Source organism: Microtus oregoni, unplaced genomic scaffold (genome assembly GCF_018167655.1).
Source record: "Microtus oregoni isolate MIOR12 unplaced genomic scaffold, Mior012 000003F_ref0000135, whole genome shotgun sequence".
Taxonomy (NCBI): Eukaryota; Metazoa; Chordata; class Mammalia; order Rodentia; family Cricetidae; genus Microtus; species Microtus oregoni.
The window spans coordinates 63,121,102-63,148,801 of record NW_024543062.1 but is presented as its reverse complement, the minus strand read 5'-3'; the positions used below and the strand labels follow the sequence as shown (position 1 = coordinate 63,148,801).

At 40.9% G+C, this 27,700-nt stretch overlaps 1 protein-coding gene, 1 non-coding gene and 1 pseudogene across 6 annotated transcripts in view; 2 read left to right on the top strand and 1 right to left on the bottom strand.

Moving 5' to 3' along the window:
• Mdm4 (MDM4 regulator of p53) overlaps positions 1-20,330 on the top strand; it is a 41,798-nt gene extending 21,468 nt beyond the window's left edge. For 4 of the 5 annotated variants that reach the window (XM_041647728.1, XM_041647743.1, XM_041647737.1 and 1 more), the window contains 5 exons: positions 279-378; positions 4,704-4,864; positions 7,120-7,266; positions 9,101-9,181; positions 12,426-20,330. In XM_041647728.1, coding sequence (XP_041503662.1) covers positions 279-378; positions 4,704-4,864; positions 7,120-7,266; positions 9,101-9,181; positions 12,426-12,995 — 1,059 coding nt within the window. In that variant the 3' untranslated portion in view covers positions 12,996-20,330. The remainder of the gene's footprint in view (positions 1-278; positions 379-4,703; positions 4,865-7,119; positions 7,267-9,100; positions 9,182-12,425) is intronic. The other variant, XM_041647751.1, reaches the window with a different exon arrangement.
• Positions 3,718-3,850, top strand: LOC121446637. Its single transcript, XR_005974077.1, has one exon. It is a non-coding gene; the product is annotated as a small nucleolar RNA SNORA84 (small nucleolar RNA).
• On the bottom strand, positions 16,649-26,096 carry LOC121446205 (annotated as a pseudogene).
• Between the last annotated feature and the right edge of the window lie 1,604 nt (positions 26,097-27,700).

Sequence of the window (27,700 nt, the reverse complement as noted above, 5' to 3'; positions counted from 1 at the left end):
TATGCCTAAAATGAAGTAGGCTGTGCAGACAACCTGTTTTTTAAGAGTGTATTTTGTCCTTTGTACAGAGGTTATTCCTTCCCCAAGATCCTGCTAGCTCTTCTTGTGATGTTGAGAGGTGTTGTGTTGCTTTACTTGACAACTCTTGTCAGCTGCAGAGCTCTCTTTCTTGTGCATAACCCATTGTGTTGCACACTAATTGGTGAGCCAGAATGGAACTGCTACATCCCCTGGTCTTAGTCATTTCTGCTGTACTGATAGACACCCTTCCCTTTCAGCACAGTGCATCAGGATGCTCCAATTCCAGAAAAAGAACTGCAGAAGATGATACTCATACACTGCCTACCTCACAATGTAAAAGCAGAGATTCTAAAGGAGGTAAATATTGTTTTAGGACTCTCCTTCTCTCCTTCATTGGAACTTCTAGAAATGGCATCTGCTGCTTTCGTGCGCAGCCTACGTTCAGGTCCTGAGACGGAGAAGGTGCGTCTCTGTGAAGAACTAGCAGATGAGTTTCACGCAAGTGAATAACTACAGCCCTGCCTTTTATACATAAAAAAAAAAACAAGAATCAAGGGCTGGGGAGATTGCTCAGTGGTTAAGAGCACTGTCTGCTCTTCAAGAGGACCCGAATTTAATTCCCAGCACCCACATGGCAGCTTACAACTGTCTGTAATTCCTGTTCCAGGGGATCCAACACCTCACACAGACACTCATGCAGACAAAAACACCAATGTACATAAAATACAAATAAATAAATTAAAAAAAGATTCCTTAAAAAAAAAACAAGAATCAAGCATGTTTTTCCATACTAACAAACAAGTTTTTCCCATCCTCCAACATTAACCTCTGGCAAAAAGAAATGTCAAATGTTTTCTCCCAACTTCTACATCAAAAACATCTTTATTTTGTTTTCTTTTTTTAAAAAAATTATTTATTTTATTATGTGTACAATGTTCTGTTTGCATGTATGCCTGCCTGCCAGAAGAGGGCACTAGGTCTCTTAGAAATTGAACTCAGGACCTCTGGAAGAGCAGCCAGTGCTCTTAACCTCTGAGCCATCTCTCCAGCCCTATTTTGTTTTCTTGAGACAGGGTTTCTCTGTAGCTTTGGAGCATGTTCTGGAACTAGCGCTTGAGACCAGGTTGACCTCGAACTCACAGAGATCTGTCTTTCTTTGCCTTCAAAACATCTTTAAACCAGGCAGGTACATATTTTCAAGAACAACAATCCCATTCAAAGCATATTTACAGAAATAGGGATGATCTGCCTCTGATCTTGTCAGCACAGAATCAGCTCCAGGGGTCTGAAGTGACCATGGGCATCTCCAGACAAGAAACCCGAGAAGCATCAGCTCCCAAAAAATTTTAGGGAAGATATTTGAGAAAAAAATGGGGTTTCCTGAAATGATTACATCTGTCCCATGAATGACTGAAAAATGACACTAGGACAGCCAATAGAGCCAGGCAGTGGTGACACACGCCTTTAATCTCAGCACTCAGGAGGCAGAGGCAGAGGCAGGCAGATCTCTGTGAGTTTGAGGTGAGCCTAGTTTACAGATTGAGTTCCAGGACAGGCTCCAAAGCCACAGAGAAACCCTGTCTCGAAAAAAAAAAAAAAAAAGACAGCCAAGAGAATCATCAGCTATGAGAGAAGAACACATGTAAGCTGTGCAGTCTCAGCAGTATTCTGCTCTGTCCTGGTCCTTGCCAAGTGAGACTCTACCCGTGGGCTTTTGCCTCTTCTGGAGACCTGTTGGACAAGCACACAAAACTAGGCTGCACAGCTTCCAGCAGGCATCTATCTAGATACTAGGTATTTTTTATTTTAAAAATTTATTTATTGGGCTGGAGAGATGGCTCAGTGGTTAAGAGCACTGCCTACTCCTTCAGAGGTCCTGAGTTCAATTCCCAGCAACCACATGATGGCTCACAACCATCTGTAATGAGATCTGGTGCCCTCCTCTATCTGATGCTCTCTTCTGTCATGGTGGCATACATGCAGATAGAGCACTCATATGTATAAATAAATAAATATTTAAAAAAAAATTTATTTATTATGTACACACTGTTCAGCCTCCATGTATGCCTGCAGGCCAGAAGAGGGCACCAGATCTTATTACAGATGGTTGTGAGCCACCATGTGGTTGCTAGGTATTGAACTCAGGACCTTTGGAAGAGCAGCCAGTGCTCTTAACCTCTGAGTCCTCTCTCCAGCCCCAATAGTAGGTATTCTTTGGCAGCTTCTGGACAGTGGGAAGTACAGGATCCTTGCTTGAGGTAGTGAGCTTGAGAGGACGCTGATCGTGTGTAGACTCAGTGTGTACACGGCTTTTTGACTTTCGGTTGCCCTCTCTAGACTTTTTATTCTGGCTTGGCTTTTATCTTTTCAGATGGAAACTAATTTTTAAAGATTTAAAGCTTGCAAAAATGGCAAAATATATGTAGCAGCACAATATATTCAACAGTGCAGAGGCAAACACTAGTCTGCATGTTGAGTAGTTGTGTGTCACACTGGTAGAGCCTTTATCCTGTCAGGCACATGGTCAGGGTGAGTGAGTTTAACTCATAATTTGGAAGTTTCTCCTAAAATGTTTTCTGAAATTTCTGAAATTTTTCTTTTTCTTTCCTTCTCTTTCCTTTCCCATTCCTCCCCTTCCTTCTCTCCTTCCCTCCTTCCCTCTCTCCCTCCCTCCCTCCCTCTCTCTCTCTCTGTCTCTCTTTTTACAAAACCTTAAATTTCCCTAAAGGTATTTAGCTATGTCATAATGCTTTCTAGTATCTAGTTCCTGGTTCATAATTGGGTTAAAGGCAGATTAGATTTTTAATAATATCTCAAAAAGTTATTAAGTTCTAAAGTTGTTTTATATGTTTAAATTAAATTTGAAATAGTTTATCATGCTAGCTTGTTTTCTCACTATATTTGAATATAAATTGCTTTTTAATCTATGTGTTTACATTGAAGTTATTTTAGTCTTAAATGTTTGCTTTTATTTAATTGTAAATCTTATTTTCTGCCGGGCGGTGATGGCTCACGCCTTTAATCCCTGTACTTGGGAGGCAGAGACAGGTGGATCTCTGTGAGTTTGAGGCCAGACTGGTCTACAAGAGCTAGTTCTAGGACAGGAACCAAAAGGCTACAGAGAAACCCTGCCTCAGGTACGGGGAGGGGGGAGATCTTATTTTCTAATCACAAAAAGCTTTTTAAAATATAGCTCAAGACATTATTTGTGATAGAAATTGAGGAATGAATTGTTCCAGGATTTCCAGGAAGATCTATAGGTAGAAAGGACAGCATTTTTACCTGTGGGAAGAATTATACATATTCTTTTTATAATAATTCTAGAACTTGAATATAACCAAGGATAACTTTAATGATTCTTTCTTGGGAATTAGTTTCTGATCATTACAGTAATGAAAGGATGAAAATGTAGTTGAAGCTTCTCTGGCCACAAATATACCTAAGATAGTAGCAGGATGTAATTAATTAGTTGTGTTCTAACAGGGACCAGTTTATTGCAGAAATCTCTGAATCGTATGTGCCTGGGCACATTTGTGCTTCTGTGATTGCCATGGCCAGGTCCAGTGCATTGGTAAGAGGTAGAAGTCGGTGAGAAAATAGGGAAAGAGTGAATTGTTAAAAGGACTAGAAAAGATTACGTATGGCAACAAGAGTGAACTTAGTAACTGTCAAAGTCCTTACTTAAAATATGTGGATGCCCTGTGGTTGCTGGAGGCTGTTGTATAGGTACAGCTTTCTAGTGTATACAATGGGCCAGAGAAATCCTGTGATTTTTGCATGGGAGCTGTTTCTTCTCAGCGGCTGCCATAGCCCGGTCACTGGTACATTATTTAAAACAAAAAAAGATCAAAACCTATATACGTCAGCATATATTTATGTCTATATTATATGTGTTAATTTATAATAAAGATTTGTATATAAAAATGTTACAATTTAAAAAAATACGTGGAGCCTTGTCATCTGCGGTACTTTTAGGTACTGATCTTTCAAGGAGCCCTTGATCCAGAAAAGACATACATGTATTTGTTTGGACAGTTTGGAGTTCTCTTTCGATAGTTGTTACCTAACAAAACATAAGAGTTACTGATAAATATCCTAAATATTTGACACCAGTAAGACTTAACTTTGTTACTCCCTGTAGGGATCTGTACCACCCTGCTTTGATCTCGGGTTGGGCTGCTGCGTTATTACCATTTGCTATCCATTGGCTAAGCCATTATCAAAACGTGTATTAGAGTAAGTCATTATTGTTATTATTGTGTGCTTTTGAGACCAGGTCTCACTATGTAGCCCTGACTAACTTGGACGTTGCTATGTGCTGGTATTAAAGGAAGACGTGTACCACCATGCTTGGCTGTAGTCATTACCTTTGTTAGGAATTACATTACAGTGTTAGAAATGTTTGAAATTTTAGAAAATGGTCATTTTTTTGAAATCCTTTTAGAACAGTGTGTTGAGATGCTTTTAGAGTTTCGTGTCCTGAAGTGATTAGCTCATAGTGTTACTGCTTGCTAATGAAACCTAAGTGGGATATTTGAGCCGTGCTACTGAGGTGTTTATTTCTGTTTCTTTCTTACTGAGAACATTTTCTGTTTATTTTTTTTTACAAAGATTGTTAAGTATTCTGAGAAAATCTTAGTCGTTTCTGATTACCTATAGTTATTTTTATTTGATTTCTGTAGATGAAGATTTAATAGAACATTTAACTCAAGATGAGACATCTAGGCTGGACCTTGACTTTGAGGAGTGGGATATTGCTGGCCTGCCATGGTGGTTTTTAGGGAACTTGAGAAACAACTATGTACCTAGAAGTAATGGCTCGACGGATTTACAGACAAATCAGGTAAAAGTCAAATCTGAGGGGAGCTGTTTTGTTTCGTACTGTTTTATTCTTGCTTACTCTGACTGTATTTCATCCTTAGCTAAGCATTCTTACTGTCTTGTTTTATCTGTATGAATATGATGCCCAGATCTAGTACTGACTCTTCCAAGTTCCACTGTGAATCCCCTACATAAGTGGTGGTCAGTCTTACTGACCATGAACATGAAAATAGTGTTTGTTTTAACCAAGCAGTCCTTCCCTATCTTTTCTTTCTACTAATAATTTTAGCCAAACTATAGGAAATACTGACTTCTTTCTCTGTCAAAATGCATTGAGGTTGTCAGGATTTTATCAAGAACACATCGGAAGCTGGTTTTTTTTTTTTTTTTTTTTTTTAAAAACTGCTTTAACTGTCATAACCCAATTTAAGCCATTACTGTTTTTCCTGTAGGTAGCTGGGCAGTTTTACACCACAGCTACATTTCTTGGTTCTAATATTTTTGATTTTTAAAAAAGTACTTATTGTGTGTGTGCTGTGTGTGCCGTGTGTGCCAGTACCCTCAGAGTCTAGAGGCGTGGGTGCAGATCTGGAACTAGAGTCTCAACAGTTTGAACTATTATGTGGCTATTGGGAACTTGAACCTGGTACTCTTAACCACTGAACCATTTCTCCAGTCTTGGGTTCCAGAACTAGGCATGAATTCCCTTCTGTGGAGTGGTTCTCATATGTAATCAGGAAGTGGTTTGTGTACTGGCTGGTTTTGTGTCAACTTGACACAAGCTAGAGTCATTAGAGAGAAAGGAGCCTCAGTTGAGGATCTCCATGAGATCCAGCTGTAAGGCATTTTCTTTAGTGACCAATGTGTGTGGTGCTGGGGTCCTAGGTTCTGTAAGAAAGCAGGCTGAATAAGTCGTGTGAAGCAAGCTGGTAAGCAGCACCCCTCCATGCATCAGCTCCTGCCTTCTTGCTCTGTTTGAGTTGCTTCAGCAATGAAACAACAATGTGGAAGTGTAAGACAAATAAATCCTTTTTTCCTCAATTTGCCTTTTGGTCATTTTTTTTAAATAATTTTATTTAACTTTATTTTCTGTGCATTGGTGTGAAGGTATCAGATACCTTGGAAATGGAGTTACAGACAGTTGTGAGCTGCCATGTGGGTGCTGGGAATTGAACTTGGGTCCTCTGGAAGAACAGCCAGTTCTCTTAACTGCTGAGCCATCTCTCCAGCCCGGTCATGGTGTTTCATTGCAGCAATAGGACCTTAACTAAGACGGTTGGTTACCCCCATAGTAGACAATTATTGCACCAGTGGTCACCTGATAAGTTGATATTATAGGGTTCTTCTCATTTAGGTAATACCATTGATGATACTTTTTGTTGCTGCTTTTGTTTTTTGTGAGACAGGATCTGTATATAGCCCTGACTTATTGTCCTGGAACTTAACAGTATAGACCAATCTGTTCTCAAACTCACAGAGCTCTGTCAGCATGCTGAGCCTGGGGAGATGGGTCAGAGGTTAAGCGCATTGCCTGCTCTTCCAAAGGTCCTGAGTTCAATATTTTATTTTATTTTTAAATAAATATTTATTTATTTATTATGTATACAATATTTTGTCTGTGTGTATGCCTGCAGGCCAGAAGAGGGCACCAGACTCCATTACAGATGGTTGTGAGCCACCATGTGGTTGCTGGGAATTGAACTCAGAACCTTTGGAAGAGCAGGCAGTGCTCTTAACCTCTGAGCCATCTCTCCAGCCCTCAATATTTTATTCTTAATGTTCCTCCATCCCCACTCCCTCCCTGTGTCCTCCACCCGGTAGTCTCCTTCTCTCCTTTCAGTAGTTTCCCTTTCTGTTTTCATATCACATGTACATGTATTCCATGACTGTCTTCTAACCCCCTTAATATTTTGCCTTGATAGTTTCATGAACACCCCCCTCCCCCCCTGCGCGCGCGCGTGCACACACACACCCACACACACACAATTAAAATCTAGAAATGCATATGACAGACAACATTCAGTGTATATCTTCTTGAGCCCGGCTTATTTCACTTAACATAATGCTCTCTGGGTCATTGATATTCCTGGAAAAAGTTCCTTGTCAGGTATCCGTATGTCTACGTATCTTGTGACACTAGAAGATGACCTGCTGAATGAAGACATACCGTTGAGGAAAGGCACGGTGTTCTCTGGATGGCATGTGAAGACATTAAGTTGGTTCTACATCTCTCATAAGTCACTGATTACAAAGCTCACTTTTGTTTTTCTCCGTTAGGATATAGGTACTGCCATTGTTTCAGACACTACGGATGATTTGTGGTTTTTAAATGAGTCGGTGTCAGAGCAATTAGGTGTTGGAATAAAAGTTGAAGCTGCTAATTCTGAGCAGACGAGTGAAGTGGGGAAAGCACGTGACACAAAGGTGTGTTTGAGCATCTTCACTCTGACATGTAACTGTTGACAGAGGTATCTGTGTAGTGTTGAGTATTTCTCTCCAAGTTTAGGACTTAGATTAATTTAAACAAGGCTGCCTTAGAAATGAGCCAAGATTCATGGATTGCTGCTTTAGGGACATGCTGCTCCTTCCCTCTTATGGTCCGTTGTAGAGTATTTTTTCTAGAAAATTTTGCTTATAAGGCATAGCTCTAAATGGCCTTTAGTGGTTTCTGTTATAGGAGAAAAATCCTTATGTTTTTAAGAACCTTGATAGCTTTGTAACCACTTTATAACTAAACTGGAAAAGGCTAATTTTAAGACATATTTAAAGTTAGTATGATTTTCTCCTATATTGAGAAGGAAGTTGGGGGGCTGGAGAGATGGCTCACAGGTTAAGAGTATACTGATTGTTCTTCCAGAGGTCCTGAGTTCAATTCCCAGCAACCACATGGTGGTTCACAACCATCTATCTGTAATGAGATCTGGTTCACTCTTCTGGCCTTCAGGCGTACATGGAGACAGAACACTGTATACATAGTAAATAAATCTTAAAAAAAGAAGAAGGGAGTTGGGGGTAGGGGTTGGAGAGATGGCTCAGTGCTTCAGAGCTCTTCCTGCTGCTCTTCCAGAGAACTTGAGTTCACTTTCTAGCACCTATTCTGGTGGGTCAGTGCTTCTTACTTTAGCTCCAGGGAATCTAATGTTCCCTTCTGGCCTCCTTGGGCACTCTGTTGACATGCACAAACCCACATGCATACACATAATTAAAAATATAGTCATAAAATAAAAGGAGTTAGAGCTGAGTGTGGTGGTGTATGCCTTTAATCCCAGCACTGGGAGGCAGAGGCAGGTGGATCTGAGTTTGATGACAACCTGGTCTACAAGAGCTAGTTCCAGGACAGCCAAGGCTACACAGAGAAACCCTTTCTTGAAAAAACTTTAAAACAAAATAAAACCAAACAAAACAACAAAAAACAAAACTCAAGGAACTCTCAGTACACACACAGTTACAGCAGCTCAGTTGGAAGAATTGGGCAGCAGAGCTAGCACTTAGCACATATAAACATCTTATTAATACCCACTGATTATATCTGTAAAATATATGAGATCCATTATTTTGAATACTTACTGAGAAAAAAAAGATCTTTAAAAAAGATGAAAAAAATAGAATAAATGTAGCAATAGGTAAAGGTAACAACAAAAACAAATGATCTGTTAAATTGGGCTATTTTATTCATATTATTTTTCATAGGAATTTGGTTTTTTTTAATATAAATATGTGTTAGATTCTCTAAACCAATTATAGACTACATTGGAAGGAATGTTGGTGACTGAAATGAAGATGACAGTTTGGAAATTTTTATATAAAAGAACAGGTTTTAAAATATTTGAACTTTCGAGAGAAAAATCATTAGTTTGCCATGTAGATCTGGCTATTTCAGAACTCTCAGAGATCCACTTACTTCGCCTCCCCAGTGCTGGAATTAAAGTTATGTGTCACTACCGCCCAGCCAGTAATTGCTGCTTTTATATTCCTGGCATTTGTTTTCTTTGAAGTTGTGAATTTGGATACCTCTTTCTGAATATGGAAGATACTTGGAAACCCTGTGGGTGGGTGCTTTATCACCATTAGTGTTACTAAATTGTCAGCCTTATGTCTATAGGATCAAGGTTTTGGTACATTTATGTTAATATGTTTTTAAGTGGTAATGTTGGGATAGAGTGAGTTTTATTTGCATTAAAGTTGTTCATCACTTTTGCTTTAATAGTCTCTCATAAAAAAGGTTAGCATTTCTAATGAGGTCTGTTTACCTTCACAGGTGATTGATGTGGGAAAAGATGATGATCTTGAGGACCCTAAGTCCTTGAGTGATGATACCGATGTGGAACTTACCTCCGAGGTGAAAGCTGTTTTGCTGTTGCCAATTTTTAGCTGAATCCTAGTTCCCATGCATTACAGCATTGCAAAAGCTGTCGTTTCCTACTTGCTAAGATGCTACTTGCATTTCTTTTTGTTGTTGTTGTTTTTGTTTTTTGAGACAGGGATTCTCTATAGCAGCCTATCTTGGAACTAGTTCTTATAGACCACGCTGGCCTCGAACTCATAGAGATACACCTGCCTCTGCCTCCAGAGTGCTGGGATTAAAGGCGTGAGCCACCACCACCTGGCTACATTTCATCTTCTTAAGTTTTTAATTGGAATTTGAAAACAAAAAAATATTTTGTTGTTGTTGTTTTTCGAGACAGGGTTTCTCTGTGTGACGGCCCTGGATGTCCTGGAACTTGCATTGTCGATCAGGCTGGCCTTGAACTCATAGAGATCAGTTTGCCTCTTCCTCCCCAGTGCTGGAATTAAAGTATGTGCCGCTGCTGCCTGGTTATAAATGAATAATTTGATCCAGTATTTTCCCTGACTTGGGAAAAAATGACCAGAGTACCTCTGTTCCCGCTATCAAAACTATAGACAAACCTGATGGTGGTGGCACACATCTTAATTCCAGCACTTGGGGCAGATGCTGGATCTCTGAGTTTGAGGCCAGCCCGGTCTACTCAGTGAGTTCCAGGATGGCCAGAGCTACACAGAGAAACCCTGTCTCAAAAAACAAAATGAAAAAACCAGGACAAGGCATACTGAGATGTTTCAGTAGGTAAATCACTTGCTGTGGAAGCATTAGGACCTTCTTTTGAATCCCCAGAAGCCATGAAAGGCAGGGTTAGTAGTGCATTTGTTTTTGTGCCAACAAGGAAGAGATGCAGGAGAATTCCTGGAAGCTTACAGGCCAACTAGCCTGGCATATGCGGTAGCAAATGACAGGAACCTTGTCTCAGACAAGGTGGATGATGAACAATACCCGAAGTTACTCTCTGACCTCCACAAACATCCTATGGCACATTTTTGCTGTAGTCCCAAACCCACACTAAGCCCCCCCCCCCCAATCCATTACTTTCCCTCATTTAAACACCTTTCTCATCCTAAGGATAGATTTATAAGTTACATAAAATTATTTGAGTTAGAAAAATAATTTTACCAGCATCTGTTAAAAAATGCAAATGAATCTGCTGGTGGTAGTGCACTCAGTAGGCAGAGGCAGGCCACTCTGTCAGTTTGAGGTTAGCCTGGTGTACAGAGTGAGTTTCAGGACAGCTAGGGCTACACAGAGAAATCCTGTCTTCAAAAACAAACAAAAAGATGCAAATGAAAAACAACTTAATTTCCACATAGTTAATATAAATGGGGATTGCTAAAGAAGAGTCAGTATTAAGCTTTTAGGTAATATGCCTTTAGTTTGTTGCCATGTGATAAGTTAAATCAACCTAAATGTATACTTTGAATTTCTCCCTCCCTCCCTCCCTCCCTCCCTCCCTCCCCCCCTCCCTCCCTCCCCCCCTCCCTCCCTCCCTCCCCCCCTCCCTCCCTCCCTCCCTCCCCTCCTTCCTCCTTCCCCCTCCCCCTCTCCCCCTTTCTCTCCCCTGGAGCTTACTCACTGTGGAAACAGATGCTAGGATTTAAATAAAAAGGGTATTTCACTGCTTTGGGATAGAACTTTAGGTTTCTGGTGTTAACTGCCACCCTCTAGCCCTGCTGCTGTTGATTGTTATGGTAATTTTTTGCAAATCATCTCTTTGCAAAGATAAATGATAAAGTGGAACATAATTGGTCTAGTAAGTGTTCTTGACCATAATACAAATAGCTGAGATAAATGTTCTCATCCTAATCAGACTTCTGTGACACTTGGGCACAGAAAAACTATTAAGCAAATAGATGATATTTCGTCAAATCAAAGATGCCATTGGATGTAATAAGTCCTGCTATTTTATGTACTATAAAAAAGCAATGGCAAACTGTAGCATGCTATTAATTATGAATTTCAAATTATTATGAATTTCAAAGCATTTATATAGCATTTTAGACAAGATTGAAGGGTCCTAAACTGGTGAGTGTTGTAGCTTAATCATTAGTCTATGCTTCTTGCCTCATTCTAGGCAGTTGAGTTATGACCTCTACATTTTCAGTGCTTGGCATTTGTCCTGTGTATCATTTACTGTTCTGTTGCTCTTATAAAACACCATTGACCAGGACAACTTACAAAGAAAGCATTTAATTATTCTTAAAGTTCTAGAGGGTTAGAGCCTATGATAGAATGAAGAGAAGGTGGTACAGTTGATTGCTCACATCATAAACTGCAAGCAGGAAATAGAGAGCTCACTGGGAAGACATGAAGGCTTCTGAAACCTCAGGCTGGCTCCCAGTTACACCTCCCAATAAGGCCATGTCTTAGTCAGTGTTCTGTTGCTGTAAAGAGACACCATGACCATGGCAACTGATAAAAGAAAGCATTTAACTGGGGCTTGTTTGCCGTTTAGTCCATTCTTACCACAGCAGGGACCATGACAGCATGCAGATTTATATGGTGCTGGAGAAGTAATTGAGAGTTTTACATTTGTATATGTAGGCAGCAGCAAGAGAGAAAGCCACTGGGCATGACTTGGGCTTTTGGAACCTCAGAGTTCAGCGACACACTTCCTCTAACAAGACCACACCTCCTAATTGTTTCAAATAGTGCCCTCTCTGGTGACCAAGCATTCAAATCTTTGAGCCTATGAGGGCCGCTCTTTTTATTTTTTTTCTTTTTTGGTTTTTCGAGACAGGGTCTCTCTGTGTAGCTATACCTATTCTGGAACTAACTTGTAAACCAGGCTGACCTTGATCTCTCAGAGATCCGCCTGCCTCTGCCTTTGATAAGTTTCATTTTTTAGCCGCTGACAAGACAAAGAATAAGTTGTGAATGGAAAAATGACCTGGAAGAAAGCAAGTAAAAGAAATATAAATGTTGTCCAAATTGGATAGAAGGCAAAAACAATCAACTTCCTTTAAAGACAGTTATGCCAAATTTTGATTTGAAAAGAACAGTTGGGGCACTATCAATGTAAAACTTTCGAAGATTTTCTTCCCTGGGAGAATTGAATTTGTTCAGGTCTCAGGTTGAACCACTGGTATGGGTTATCTAGACAGATACTTAGTGAAATGAGAATTTGGCCTATCTTCCACTTTTGCTTTGTTGTTGTTATTGTGTGTGTGTGAACATATTTTTCTTAGCATCTCTTTTACCACATTTTTAATCGACTTCACTTAACTTTTTGTAGGATGAGTGGCAGTGTACAGAGTGCAAGAAATTTAATTCTCCAAGCAAGAGGTATTGTTTTCGTTGCTGGGCCTTAAGAAAGGATTGGTATTCGGATTGTTCTAAATTAACTCATTCTCTCTCCACATCTAATATCACTGCCATACATGAAAAGAAAGAGAATGAAGGAATTGATGTCCCCGATTGCCGGAGAACCGTTTCAGCTCCAGTTGTCAGACCTAAAGATGTGTATTTAAAGGAAGAGAATACCAAGTTTAACCCTTGTAACTCAGTGGAGTTTTTGGATTTGGCTCATAGTTCTGAAAGCCAAGAGACCATCTCAAGTGTGAGAGAACAAGCAGATATCCTTTCTGAACAGAAAACAGATACAGAAAGTATGGAAGATTTTAAAAATATCTTGAAGCCATGCAGTTTATGTGAAAAAAGGCCTCGGGATGGGAACATTATTCATGGGAGAACGAGCCATTTGACGACGTGTTTCCAGTGTGCCAGAAGACTAAAGAAGGCTGGAGCTTCATGTCCTTCTTGTAAGAAAGAGATTCAGTTGGTTATTAAAGTTTTTATAGCATAGCTGAGTCAGTTGCAGAGAAATATTAGGATCAGGTAATTTCTCAAAAAACCAGTATTCTTGGAGGCAGGAGCAGAAGATCACCTATTTTGATGCCAGTCTGGGCCATATAGTGAGACTTTGTTTTTAAAAGAGTCAGTATTGAGCATCTTTCATGAGTGTGACCCCCATTGTATATGTTTATTTATGGAATTTTAGAAGATCAGTTTGAGGGTTTCATTGATGTTAGATACTTAAATCACTTTGTTCTCCTTCCAAATCTTAAATCTTGAGTGGGAATGATACCAACACAAACATAACAATGCATTCTTTTATTCCCTGCCGAGAGTAATGCATTAGTTGGTTCATACTCTACCCTGCTGTGATATAATGTTCTCGGGACATCAAAATCTAAGGTAGTTATTAGAAAAATACTAGGACCAACACTGAAGAAACAAATCTGATTAGTCACTGTAGCCAAGGATGACCTTCTATTCCTGACCGTCTGTGTCTCTCCCACCTGTGTGCTGTGCTTACAGGCTGTCCCATCATGCCTAGCAGAATCTCTCAGGTTTACATAAAATAACAGGAGTGAACATCTCCGCACAGCCTCCTCAAAGAGAAGGTATAGGCTTTGTAGCCAACACTTGGCAGTTGTCTCCTGGAAGCTGGTTAGGTGTTTTTGTACTTTGCCTCTAGAATTGTTCACACTCCGAGGCAATGGCCAGTGATAGGGTTGAACAAGTGGAGAGAAGAGGGAGTGTTAGATTTGTGAAAATGGAGGGAAACAAATTGATCTTCAATTTTGCTTAGTCATTTTAGACCACATCAATTTAGTATACAAACCGAAGATCTTCACATTGAAGCCCCCTTATACTTACCTGTGTCTGCTGAACCCATGGGATAGATCTTGGTGTTTCCCCAGGAATATGAATACCTCATTTTAAAGACCAAGTCTGTATAACTATTGAACTTGGGGGACATCTAGCTGTTCCAGCCTTTCCAATGGCTCCTGCTCTTAGAAATGGGGAGATATATGGTAACTAATCCCATGATGTGCCTATTGGACCAAGAGCATTGGGGCTTCTATAATTACTACTAAGGGGAGGTATGTTAGCATGTGTTTTTGCGTTGACTCTGTGTTCCCTGTCTGCCCCACTGCCCTCCCACTAGACCCGACTGCACCAAATGCCTATTGGGTTAATTGTCATAGTTACTCCTTTTTTCCCCCAATTTTTTCCGTAGTTACTCTTCAATTGTGACAAAACACCAAGGCATAAAAGCATTTAATTGGGCTTGCCTTTCAAGAAGGTTAGAATCCATGATGGCAGATAACTGATCGCTCACATCTTGATCTGCAAGTAGGAGGCAGAGAAAAAAACCTTGTGAAATCCTTGACCCCCACTGCCTCCAAGGCAGCACCTTTTAATCCTTCCCAAACAGTTCCAACAACTGGGGGCCAAGTATTCAAACATGAACCTGTGGTGGCCATTCTCATGTAAACCTCCACATTCCACTCCCTAGCTCCCATAGGCTTTTGACTATATGGTAGTGCAAAATGCATTTGTCCAACCTCAGAAATTCTGTGTTTTAGTTTTGACATAATTTAAAAGTCAAGTCAGTCTTCTGAAACCAGAATCAAAAGAGCAAATTTTATTCTAATACACAATGGCACAGAATATGCACCATCATTCTAAAAAGTATATTCAAAGAATAGTAGAGCAATTCCAAATCCTGTCATCATGTCTGGTGCTTAGATAATGCTTCCTTTCTTGCTTTGCTGACTGCAACACGCTTTCTCTGTTTCCATTCTTGTATGCAGCTCTCCTTGGCAGGTAACACATGACTCTGACACCTCTGCATTTACAATCTCCTCATTATGTGGCCTCAGTGGCTCTCTTTAACCATGGAGGAAGTTTCTACAACCCCTTGCTCATGTATCCTCTAATACTCTATAGCCAGATTACACTGCCAAGTTCTACCTGCTTAGGAGAGCCTGCGCCCCCCCCCCCCCCAGTCACACTTGGGCTTTTTACTTTCACAAGAGGGATATTTAGCTGGGTGGGATTTTATCCTGAGGGCATTTCTCCCTCCATTTCATATCAGGCCTCTCCTTAATCTCAGCCTCTGAGTGCAAGCCTTGGCTCCCAGCATTAACCTCCCTGGTGCTCTTTCCTGCATACTCTGTATAGGATAGTCTTTCTGCCTCACATGCTCTTTTCTGTTACTAACAGCTATGCTGCAGAGTCAGCATTCAGCTCTTTGGAAGGCTCCTCTGTCAAATTAGTCTGTTACTTTTCACTTAGGCTTAGGCAGCTTCTTAGGACAAGGGCAGAAGAAGGCAGCCGCATACTTTGCCAAAACATCCCAAGAATAGTCTTTTTCTCAGTTGCTAATTAAGTGTTATCCTCTGAAGCTTCATGATCTAGACTTCCACAGACCACATGGCTCTTGGCACTACTCTCTTCCAAGCTTCAACCACTTTCTTAGTCCAAAGTCCCAGTCTTCCACATTTCTCCAACAAGCCATGTGGCCAGGTCTTTCATAGCAGTGGCCCATTTCTGCTTCCGACTGGTGTCTGGCTATTCTTTAGTGCTGTGGCAAAACACTCCAGCCAAGGCAGCAGAGAGAAGAAAGCCTTTATTGGGGCTATGGTTTCAGAGGATTAGTTCATGATGACACCAACATTGGAGAGCAGGAGGTAGAGAGAGAACCCTGGGAGTGGCATGGGCTTTTGAAACCTCAAAGCCTTCACTTGTGACACACCCCTACCAACAAGGCCACATCTCCTAATCCAAATAGTTCTTCCAACTGTGGATCAAATAATCATACATGAACCTATGGGGGCCATTCTCATTCAAACCACCAGTTTTCAAAGGAGTTCTTTCTTAGCTATATCTTGTCATTGCCTCCAGTTGATAATTTCACTAGTTGTAGCAAATAAAGTAGAATTTGTCTATAAAGTAGAATTTGTCTTTCCTCAGTGGCCAAGCCTTTGCTATTACCTTCTGCAAGTATTAAAAGCCCTGTAGCTCCTATTTGGCGTGATGTGCAGCTTCTTTGAGAGACTGATTACAGACATCTTTATTCACATCTCCATGGTAGTGAGAATAACAAAGTAGTGTAGAGATGATCACAGATGTCACCAATCATAATTCCTGCTTCAGAACAGGCTGTGATGTATCCATCCTCCTGAGTGGAACTGAGTTTTCTTTTTTTACTTTATTAAAATACTGAGTTTATTTCATATGTATATTTTTGTCTCCCTACCGTTTCCACATCTAAGACTATTACTATGTCCTATCATAATATTCCATACATACTTGAAACCAAGTAAAGGGTGGAGTTCCATCCTTGAAAACTAAACAGGCATTTTAGAAAATGCATTCTTGGCAAGGAACCTGGACAACATTTATCAAACACAGTAGGGAAAGTTCTCACTTTGCATTATAAAAAAGACAGCCAGAGCCGGGTGATGGTGGCGCAGGCCTTTAATCCCAGCACTCGGGAGGCAGAGGCAGGCGGATCTCTGTGAGTTCGAGACCAGCCTGGTCTACAGAGCTAGTTCCAGGACAGGCTCCAAAGCCACAGAGAAACCCTGTCTCAAAAAAAAAAAAAAAAAAAAAAAGCCAGATATATCAACTATTACAGAAAATAAGACGGAATATTTCAAAGTGTTAAAACCATTTTCTTAAAAGAGACTTCCTCCACTGCTGGAGATCTTGACTAGCCTCCTGGTCAGTCATCCGGAAGCAGTTTTTCACATAATTAATGAACTTGGCTTCCACTTTGGGAAGAGAGCCACCGTTTTCTATATTTGCTTTCATTTTTGCCTTTATGTCTTATACAAAACTAGGTCCTTTTGGTGTTTTAGGTTTTTTTTTTTTTCCTGTTTTTTTGAAGGACTCTTGACCCTTTGATCTTGGTGTTGATGGTTTTAAGTCTTTTCCATTTTGGTTTGATTTTTGTGCACTTTTGGCTGGGGTGTCTTATACAGATTTCTTCACTGGAACTTATTCAGCTTCCTCATCTTCATCATCATCCTCATCAAATTTTCCTTTTTTTCTGTGAAACCTTGTTGCCACCTCCAGGAGCAGATTGCTTTCCAGACATACTCAACAGCTTTACATCCTCCTCATCTTCATCTCTGACTGCATCTTCCTCCAAGCTACTAGGTGCTGCCCACTAATGTTTACAGGCCCTGAACCACACTTCAACCTTAAGACCACAGGTGGTGTTAGGAACTGAATCCTTTTCAGTTCCAAGAATTATATTCAAAATAGAATGTATTTTAAGTCATCCCAGTGCTCCTCATCTTTTGGGGCAGGATCTTGCTGTTTAGCTATGACTGGCCTAGGCCTCACCCTGTATCTCAGGCTGGCCTCAACCCTGCAGTGATCTTCCTGCTTTTGCCTCTCGAGTGCTGAGTTTATAGGCATGTCCTGGTTAAGTTTCTTACTTTGGTTGTCATTTAAGTTAGTATTGTGATCATACTATCTTTGACAGAAAATCAGAGCAGAGCTGACAGGTGATTGGAAAAGGCTCTTCCCTGTTACCTTACATACGGTGTTAGTATGCTTATGTATTTACCACTGTGTCAGACTAGAAGTTCAGGCCAAGCCTTTACACTGGTGTCACTGCCTCCCTGGCCCATCTATGTCAGATTTCCCAGTGAGGGCTGGAACTGGTGGATCAGAGCAGCCAAGCCAGCCTTCTAACTGCCACAGAATTGTGTAATAGCACGTTTTACTGCCAAGCATTTGTGATTGTGTGATAATATGTTTATTATTTGTGCATATTTAGATGTATGTGATACTTTACATGGTTTGAAAGAATTTATTCTGAAAGCCAGGATCACGTGTGTCAGTTCAATGTAATGGTTCCCTTGAAAAGTCTTGATTGAGGAATTGGTGAATGTTTCCAGTTCCTTAATGTTACCTGGTTGGTTCTTTTTAGAAAGGAAGAACCTTCCAGACAGCTTAGCTATTTGTCAGTGTTTTTGTTTTGTTCTGTTCCCATGATGTTCTGTGAACTCCGAAAGTACATGGCTTTAGATACTGTGACTGTTATTTTTCCTTTTAGCCTAAATTGTTGCTTCAGCCTAAAGAAGACTATTGCCTCCAACCAACCTTTCATGTATGTTCACACTATCTAGATTGATGCTACCTTTGCTCAGAAATTTTAGATAAAGAATTAGCTGTTTAGTCTCTTCACTTCAATGATAAACCCAGAAGCTGTCCTCTGTGCCAAAAGTAAAGTGTGCAATGTTTACAGATGGGTGGAATTTTGCACTGCCATAGGGAATGGTGAGGTTATATCACCAGATTCCCTAGATTTATGGGTAGATAGTTGCCGTTTATGCTTATGAGAGGAGCTGTTGAGCCTTCTGAGTCTAACCTGGAAATGAGTATCTGAGACAAGTGGTTGAAGTGACTCACTCCCTAGACCTAGCTTGGGAGCAGTTTCCAGTTTGTTTGGAGGTGTTTTTTCTATTGACAGCTCTTTGTTGTCTGCAGTTACTATGTGCTTCCTTTAGAGGAGCTGCTAGCCCTTCCCTCCTCGGGGAGAATGTTGTGTAGGCATTTTGAGATTTTTTGATGTAATAAATGTGCAATCCCAAGTAATGTCATTATTGGTGAATGTGGCATTAGTAAAGAAACTCTTACTATAAATTATTCTTCCCTCAATAGCCCCACTCCTTTTTTTTTTTAATTAAAGAGACAGGCTCTCCATGTATAGTCCTTGGTTGACCTAGAACCTTTGTAGACTAGGGTGTCCTCAAACTCACAGAGATCTGTCTGTTTCTGCCTTCTGAGTGCTAGGCCTAAAGGCATCTGTCACCATACCCATCCTTAGTAGCCTTTTGAATGGCTAATGTTACAAAAACTGATCTCATATCCACGGTGCTGCTTTCCCTGTTTATTTGCGTTTGCATAGGAGCCTCTAGTCCCTTCTAGCAGCACAGCACAGCCAGCAGCACTCCCCATTTCTGAAGGTGGAGGAATCAGAGATAAGCTATAAGGGCAATAGTGCTACCAGGACAGTTCCTTCAGTGCTGTTAGAGTTTGGCAAATGCTTTACTAAAGATCAGCATTGTGTTGAGACACCTGAGAGCCAATCAGAGCATTTTATTTGTTATCCAATGGTGTTTTGTATTTTAAACAGCAAGTACTTGGATGTTTGTAGGCATTTCCCCTTCCTCCTTCCCTCTCTCCTTTATGGTTGCTTTTATGCTATCCTGGTTCGAAGTTAACTGGGTTTGGACCTTGCTTCTATGCCAAAGGCCATCTTTCTCTCTGGGTAGTTAGAGCTGCTTTGTACGTATGTACGGTCCTTCTTCGGCCAGTCTTAAGCAATATTGTGTCTGTGTTTGCAGAGGACCATGAGCTTAGGGAGGAGGGAAACTGAGATCAGCTGGATGGCTTCTTTTGTGTGTGTGATGGGTTGGTAATTAGTTCACAGCTGATTTGTCTGAGCACTGAGGAATTTGAGGTCAGTTTTCCAACCCTCTGCATGCCCATTTGTTTCCCCGTCGTTCACTCCCTGTCAGTAAGGACGCCACACCACCCCTCTAACACAGTAATAGGAAATGCAATGTACTTGGAATAGTAGAAGTTTCAGTGTCTGAACAAGACTGTCTGTAGCTTGCTATGAATTGTTTCCTCCTGATTAAAGAAAGATTACCCCAGCAGCTTGTAGCCTAGTCTGAAAGTTGTAAGCTGCAGTTTTTCTCACTTGTAACACCAACATACACACCACCCCTTTCTACCTCAGGTTGTTGTGGAGACTATTGGGGAGCAACTCTTAAAAACTTACTGCCTTGAAGAAGGTGTAAGAAGCTAATAGTCTTAGTCGACTGTACTGTGAGGCTTGTATTAAGAAGCCCTTGAGTTCTGGAAGCAGTTCTCCTTGCTGCCTGTTTGCCAGAGCCTGTGTTGCTTACTGTAAGTCCTCTGCTCACATGCTATCTTTTATCCTTCAGACGCCTTGAGAAGTGCATGTAAATATGGACAGTACATCCTTTTCTCATGGAACGTTCTTGCTGAGGCCTTGCTGTGTAGGAATTCTTTTTATGTGCACTTGAGTAGGTGGCATAAGATGCTCTGCTGGTGTGCAGAAACAGGCAGTTCCTGGCATCCTGGGCGGGGAGTCGCCAGTACAGTAGTAGCAAATGAGGGGTAATAGACTGAGAAGAATGGCAGCTTACTAGTGAGGCCGGAGGAAAGTGTTTCCATGTGTCTTTGTGTAATTTCCTACAGTGCCACTGAGTTAATAGCCCTGTACCTGGGTGTTTGCACTATGTAATGCTTCTACGGCCTTTTTATTGTGTTTTTGTGTGATTAAACAGTTTTCATTTCACTGTGTGTTGTCTTTATTGGAAATAAAGTAATTTTGTTTATGTACAGCTAGCCCATTTTCTGTTCTCTTTGGCATGATTTGGAGAAGTGATTAGACTTAAAGTCAGTAGCAACTTCCCCCCAAGTTGCCTGTTAGAGTAATTGTATTCATTTCTTCTTCCCACTTATGAAGCTCAATGTTTGCAGATACAATATTAAAAATGGAGCTTAATGTGTCTAATCATTATGTCCCTAGCATCTGCTAAAGTGTCCAGCAGCAGTTCTTGAACGACCCGTCCAGCAGGTCCAGTTATTCAGGGTCTTGAAGAGGCAGGCACTACCTGAAAGAATCATGGGCAGGGGAGAAGAAGGAGACCAAGCAAAGTTCTGTTGTCAAGGTCTCACTTTATTAGGGTAATGGTTGTGGCTTATATAGCCCTTGAATGAGGAATTTGGCTTGGGATGGGGGGCAGGGGCAAGAAGGAACCTTGCCAGGGCAGCAAAGGTCACCAGTCAACACACCTAGTGTTCTCTGTGTAAGCGGAACTGTTCCTTTTGTGATTCCAACAACAATTCTCTAGATAGTTGGAGTGGGGGGCGGGTTCTGTTAACAAATAATTCTCTAAATAGTTGGGGTGTGGGGCTCTCTGCAAACATCCTTAGGACAATGGTCCCTGCTATCATCTTTAGGACAATTGTCCCTGACATATCCCCCTTCCTTTTATTATGACCGACAGCTTATCAAGTGGAGGGCACCAAGTCAGAGTCTAACCACATTGTCAGACCTAGAGGAGAAGGGACTGGGACAAGGAGGGACCCTCCTCTCGAGTGGTGGAGCATTTTTTCCTCTCCTGGGAACAGAGGGGTGCCTTATGCGTAGCATTAGTTATTTTTTATTTATATTTTTGATTTTGGCCCTTAATGATGGCCTGCAATATTTTTTATTTATATTTTTGATTTTGGCCCTTAATGATGGCCTGCGATGAGGCCATCTTAGGTCGAGTGGGGACCAGGTCTTCCCCCCCTTATCCATCCTAGGGTTCCCAGGGCCCTGTCTTAGGTTGGGGGGAGGTCCTGCCACAAGTTGCCTGTCCTTAGAGCTCCTCAAATAAAAGGTATCTCGTATAGGTTGAGTAAAGATATAATTTGGACACCAATGACTCAATCTCCCGACATAAGAAGAAAGGGCACCTTCCAAACCCAGTATTCACCTTTTAGTCTGGCCCATGGTATATACTCCTTCCTAAGTGCCTACTCCAACATAAGATTACAAGTGCTGCCTGCCAAAAATTAGGGCACTGTAAAGGGATCAAAATCTAAAATTTTTTTTTTTTTTTTTTTTGGTTTTTCGAGACAGGGTTTCTCTGTGGTTTTGGAGCCTGTCCTGGAACTAGCTCTTGTAGACCAGGCTGGTCTCGAACTCAGCGATCCGCCTGCCTCTGCCTCCCAAGTGCTGGGATTAAAGGCGTGCGCCACCACCGCCCAGCTTTAAAATTCTCAATATATGCATTAAACCCAAACACTTTACAGCATGTGTCAAAACTTTTCCCAACATCTATAAGCAGTTACAAATATTAGGTCAATTCCAGTAAGAGTCCAATGACAGACATTGTTGTTATCAAACACCAATTCCAGTCTCTTAGCAACAGTCAAACCCCAGTCTGCCCCCTTCCTAAGTGAATAGGGGTTAATATTTTAATCAAAATGAGTTCTGTTTCCCAAAGATTAAAACACTTGGATGTTTCGTTTGCATCTTAGCTCCAAAGCAAACACAATTCAAACTGCAGAAAATTGTAGTCGCCAAGGTTAGGTCATCTCAGCAGGGCAACTGTGTCTGCGCCCCAGGTTTGGAAGCAGCTCAGCATTTGTGCTTCAGGGCAGGTGCATTAGATTCAGCTACCTGAAGCACATCTTGGCAATTATCTCAGCTGTATCTCTTTGGGACTCTCTGGAGGCAGAATGACACTCTGGAGAGTGGTGTAGCAGGTCCTGCTATCAGGCACTCCTCTCAATGGGGGCAGGGAAGACTGGATCAATGATTCCTCTCCAATTGTTTTTGGAACTCCTTTATCGGGTGTTTGTAGCTACAACATCATCAGGTCCAGCTTTTATTTTCTTTCTGTGAAAAAAAGCACAAACATATCCTCGACCCCAAATATGTATAGGTCGGGTTTTTTCATAATGCATTGTAAGGGCTTTTTTTTTTTTTTTTTTACCTTGCCTTAGTAAAGGTCAGTTTGGTGTCATCATGTCAGATCTGTTTGCATCAGGATCCGTTTGCAACTTGTATAAGTTGCTTTCAAGGAGCCTTGGTACGCTCCCCAATTTCTGTTTATTATTAACCATATGTGCAGTTCTTCCATTGGAAGAGCCATTTGTAAAATTTAGTATAAAATCCTTTAAGGGATTTTTAGCTATAACATTAGTAAAATACAGTTGTGTGAATTGTAGCAATGATCATCTGGGAAAAGATTATTGTTCTTGTGTAGCGAGCTGTGTGGAATCATAACTGATGGAGATGTATAATCAACTCCTATGGCTAAAGTCTGACCTATGCTATGATCATGCAATGATCATCAGCTGCTTGCATATGTGTGGGCCTATGGACAGTGCCCACCTGGCAGTTTGGGGTTGGCAGCCCATGCCTACTTAAGGGCTGGTAGAGGTTTGCCTGGAGAGAGAGAGGAAAAGTGAGAAAGTGAATAAAGTTCTGGAATAAACTGCAGTGAGAAGAGCTCCGGTGGTTGTGTCATCCTTGCGGGACGAGGGTGGCCGTGACATTCTGGCCTTTGAATTGAGCAAACACAATTGTCCAGGAATCAATCTTAAAATTATCAATGAATCTATTGTTTAGTATAAGAAACATTGACCATAGTCAATATTTTATTAAAACATCTCCCAGATTTTATCCTGCCCTTTTGTACCAGACAGGCTACTGCTCTAAATTAAGAGTTTAATATCTTAAGTGGCAAAACTGGGAAGGTTTAGCCATAAACAGCATTTTGCTTTTTCATAAAACTGTTGTAGAATAAGTTTTACACTTAATACACACACTTTCCATAGCTGAATCATAATTAATATACTGTACTTGTTGATTATTGTATACTTTACCTGTTGATCTATACTTTACCTGCTTGAGTACCTGTCTGGCAGCTCTTATAAGCTCTCTATTGGAAACTGACTCATTGCTTTTTGTAAGAATTTTACCTATTGGCTGTAGGGTGAAGCCAGCCCCTTTAGGGGGCAGGTTTGCCTCGGGCGAATGCGTCTGGATAAATCGGGCGCACGGGAGGTGCTCGCCCCTTTTTCCTGCCTCCTGTGAAACAGCTGCGCGGGAACCTCGGTTCTGTAAGTTTATTTAAACATTAAAGCTGTATATATTCTTTAATATCTGCCTTGCATTTATTCACGCCGATACAATTGGTTCAAGGTCTCCCATAAGAATATTATAACTAGGGCTTTAACCATTGAATATCTAATTAAAAGTTTATAAGCTATCCTCTTTTTTTTTTTTTTTTTTTTGAGACAGGGTTTCTCTGTGGCTTTGGAGCCTGTCCTGGAACTAGCTCTGTAGACCAGGCTGGTCTCGAACTCACAGAGATCCACCTGCCTCTGCCTCCCGAGTGCTGGGATTAAAGGCGTGCGCCACCACCGCCCGGCCCTAAGCTATCCTCTTTTTAAGTTGCAAGTCTGCCTTGCAGATAGGAAAATGGAAAAAGGAAGCATTTTAACTAATGATCTGGGCCTCATTAGACATCAACATGTAGAAGAATAAAAAGAGATCCACATCCATCTCCATGTACAAAACTCAAGTTTAAATGAGTCAAAGGCCTCAGCATATAAAAATCACATTGAACCTCACAGAGAAAAAATTAGAAGTATACTTTGCCACATCTTAAATATAGTCTTGGTGGCACAAACATTGGGAGAAACAATTAATTAGATCTCCTGAATTGAGAAACTTCTGTATAACAAGACTATAGAGCAGGAAAAGATCTTTACTTATCATAAACCCACTCCAAAAATATTTGAAGAACTCAGGAAATTAGTTATCAAAAAATTAATCCAATAAAAATATTTGTTGCAGACATAAACTGAAAATTCTCAACAGATGAACTTAAAAATGACTGAGAGACACTTAAAAAAATGCTCAAACATAACATCCTTTAGCCATCAGAGAAATGCAAATCAAAACTCTTTTGAGATTTCATCTTATTCTTGTAAAAATGGCCAAGATTAAAAATTACTAACAATTTATGCTTAAGAAAATCTGGGTAAAGAAAAAAAAATCCATTGCTGGAAGTGCAAACTGGCACAGCCACTTTTGGATCATAGTATGGCTATTTTTTAAAATTAGGCAAATATCTACCTTAAAACTCAGCAATATCCCTTTTGGGCCTAAATACAAAAGTTGTTCAACCATATTATAAGGACATGTGCTCAGCTCTGCTTACAGCAGAATTACTTTATCATAGCCAGAATCTGAAAACAACCCAAAATATACCCCTATACACCTAGGATAAATGAGACATCATCCTTTTAAATAGCCATAAATATCATAAAATATCTTGGAGTAACTCTAAGCAAGCAGGACAGAAATTTGAGTTCTGTTATCTCTGCTTGTGAAGGGGGAAATGTTTTTTATTTTATTTTTAACCATTACTATCTGTCAGAATAGAACGCTAGCCCTTGATAAATTTAATAAGAGGTTCTAGTCTTAGCAGTCCACCTGAAGCAACACCTGGCAGCAGGAAAGGACCGTAAGCTGAGACAACTCGACTCCCACCCAAGAGCGGGCCACATAAATGGAAAAACTTGCATGATAAGAACTTTAACTCTTTTAAGAAAAAAAATTTTAATACATTAGAAAATAAAAAGATCTCCTGTTTTCTTGGGAAAGTAGAAGAAACACAGCAAAAATGACAATCTCACTGAAAGCAATCTACAGATTCAGTGTAAATGTCCATTAAAATTATAGCAACATTCCTCACAGAACTCACCTACAGACTTAATGTGAATGTTTATTAAAGTTATAGCAAAACTTCTCACAGAACTCGAAAGAACAATCCTCAGCTTTATAAGAAAGAAATAAAAACTTAGGATAGCCTAAACAATTTTAAAATCCTCTGACTGTATTACAATCTTTGATTTTAAAATTTTCCTACAGAACCACAGTATTGAAATTAACCTACCTTGGATATAAATTTATATGCCTACAAACTAAAGATTTTTGACCAAGAAGCAAAATTATAAAATGGAAAAGAAGCATATTAACCTCCTTTTACTGTCCTGAAGCTGTAGTTTTCTGAGGCTAGTTCCCTTTATAGCAAACCTGCCTAGCAGCTTCTGCTCCCTATGGCAGGGGGTTAAGACATAGGCTCTCTAGCCCTGGCAGCCAGCCTGCTTGGCAGGCATAGCTGTGTGGATTGTACCCTTACTTCTCACGTCTTGAGGGACTCCCTTTTGAGTCCGCAAGCAAACACATCCTGTTTACCGAATGCCTGCCCCATGTCTGGGGGTGAATTTCTGGCCCTGTCAACACCAACCAGGGGCATTTTTCATCAATAAAACAGAAGAATTCAGCTAAATCTCTCTTTTTGACTCTTACTCCTCTCTCCCTGAGTGACTGTTTAAATTCTTGTATGAATTTCTCTTCCTTTGAAAGTGACTGTTCCCATGTCTATTGGACGACAATGAACCTGCGCCTTACCTCGTCCTGCAGATCTGTCCGAGTCTTAACAGCCAGCAGAACCTTTTCTTCCTTATCCCGGGACTGCGCCTTCGTCATCCGGTAGTTGGGGTAGTTGGCCGTGCTTCAGGTCCCTGTTCAGGCACCACTCGACCCGTCCAGCAGGTCCAGTTATTCAGAGTCTTGAAGAGGCAGGCACTACCTGAAAGAATCATGGGTGAGAGAGAGAGAAAGGAGACCAAGCAAAGTTCTGTTGTCAAGGTCTCACTTTATTAGGGTAATGGTTGTGGCTTATATAGCCCTTGAATGAGGAATTTGGCTTGGGATGGGGGGCAGGGGCAAGAAGGAACCTTGCGGGGCAGCAAAGGTCACCAGTCAGCACACCTAGTGTTCTCTGTGCAAGCGGAACTGTTCCTTTTGTGATTCCAACAACAAACAATTCTCTAGATAGTTGGAATGTGGGGCGGGTTCCGTTAACAAATAATTCTTTAAATAGTTGGGATGTGGGGCTCTCTGCAAACATCCTTAGGACACTGGTCCCTGCTATCATCTTTAGGACAATGGTCCCTGACTCTTGAACTTCTGGAGATTAGAGTCCTTGGAAAACTAATGAAATTTATGGAAGCTCTTTATAAACAGTGTTTTTGTTTTGTTTTTTGAGACAGTGTTTCATTACGTAGCCCTGGCTGGTCTGGAACTTACTATGTATCTGGCCTCGAGCTCAGAGATCTGCCTGCCTCTGCTTCTCAAGTGCTGGGGTGAAAGGTATGTGCCACCCTGTCTGGTGTAAATATTTTATATTGAATCGCAGGGCTGCCTTACCCATTGGTCCTCAGCTTCTTCTGTTCTGTGGTGGGATAGCTTGATATTGCATATGCTGTTTACCTCTAAAATGGCTTCTCAGCCTTTGGTGAGGTTGGACTGCCTTGTAATTGGTACAGATTGTGTATGGCACAACTCTGGGCACTGTTCACAGAGCCAGATAAATAATACTGTCTCAGTGTGTGCAGCCTCCACTTGTGTGAGACCCTGGGGATGGGGCAGTGTGCACCTAGAAATAGCAGGGATGGAGGACTAGAAAATGCCAGAGGAGCAACGGAGACAATTCCATCTTACAACCTCTCACATGTTGTGACTTCTTTAAGGTTTGGTGTTTTGTTACTGTTTTGGGGTGGAAAAATCTGCTTATGTAACCCAGGCTAGCCTTGAACTGGTGATCCTGCTGCCTCGGCTTCAAGTCCTGGGATTGTAGGTAGGCACTGCCATTTCTGTTACTTTGTAATATATCCAAATTTTTAAGCCCTGCTCTATTTGAGCTGATGGTGCTGAAGATTGAAGATTCATGTTCTTGATGCTGGAGGGAAGGTAAGCTAAGCCTAGTGCTGGGCTTACAAAACTTGGTAGATTCTAAATTAGTGTTTTCTCCCCATCCGTTCTCCTAGATGTACAAAACACAACCTTTAAACATATAAAAAGAGGGGGTACTACATACAGTTTGAGAATATGGGGATAGTCTTACTGTGCATGTTCTCAACCTCGAATTCATGGTTGATTATTCCTCTTCAAAGTAAATTTATCCAGTAAATGTTAAATGTACTGTGAACACAATAATGACTAAGGAAGCTGCCCTCAAGTTAGTTTAAGGGCGAATGAGTCTGTAAGGTAAATTCCACATGGACCAAGGAGGCAGCAGTGAAAGAACT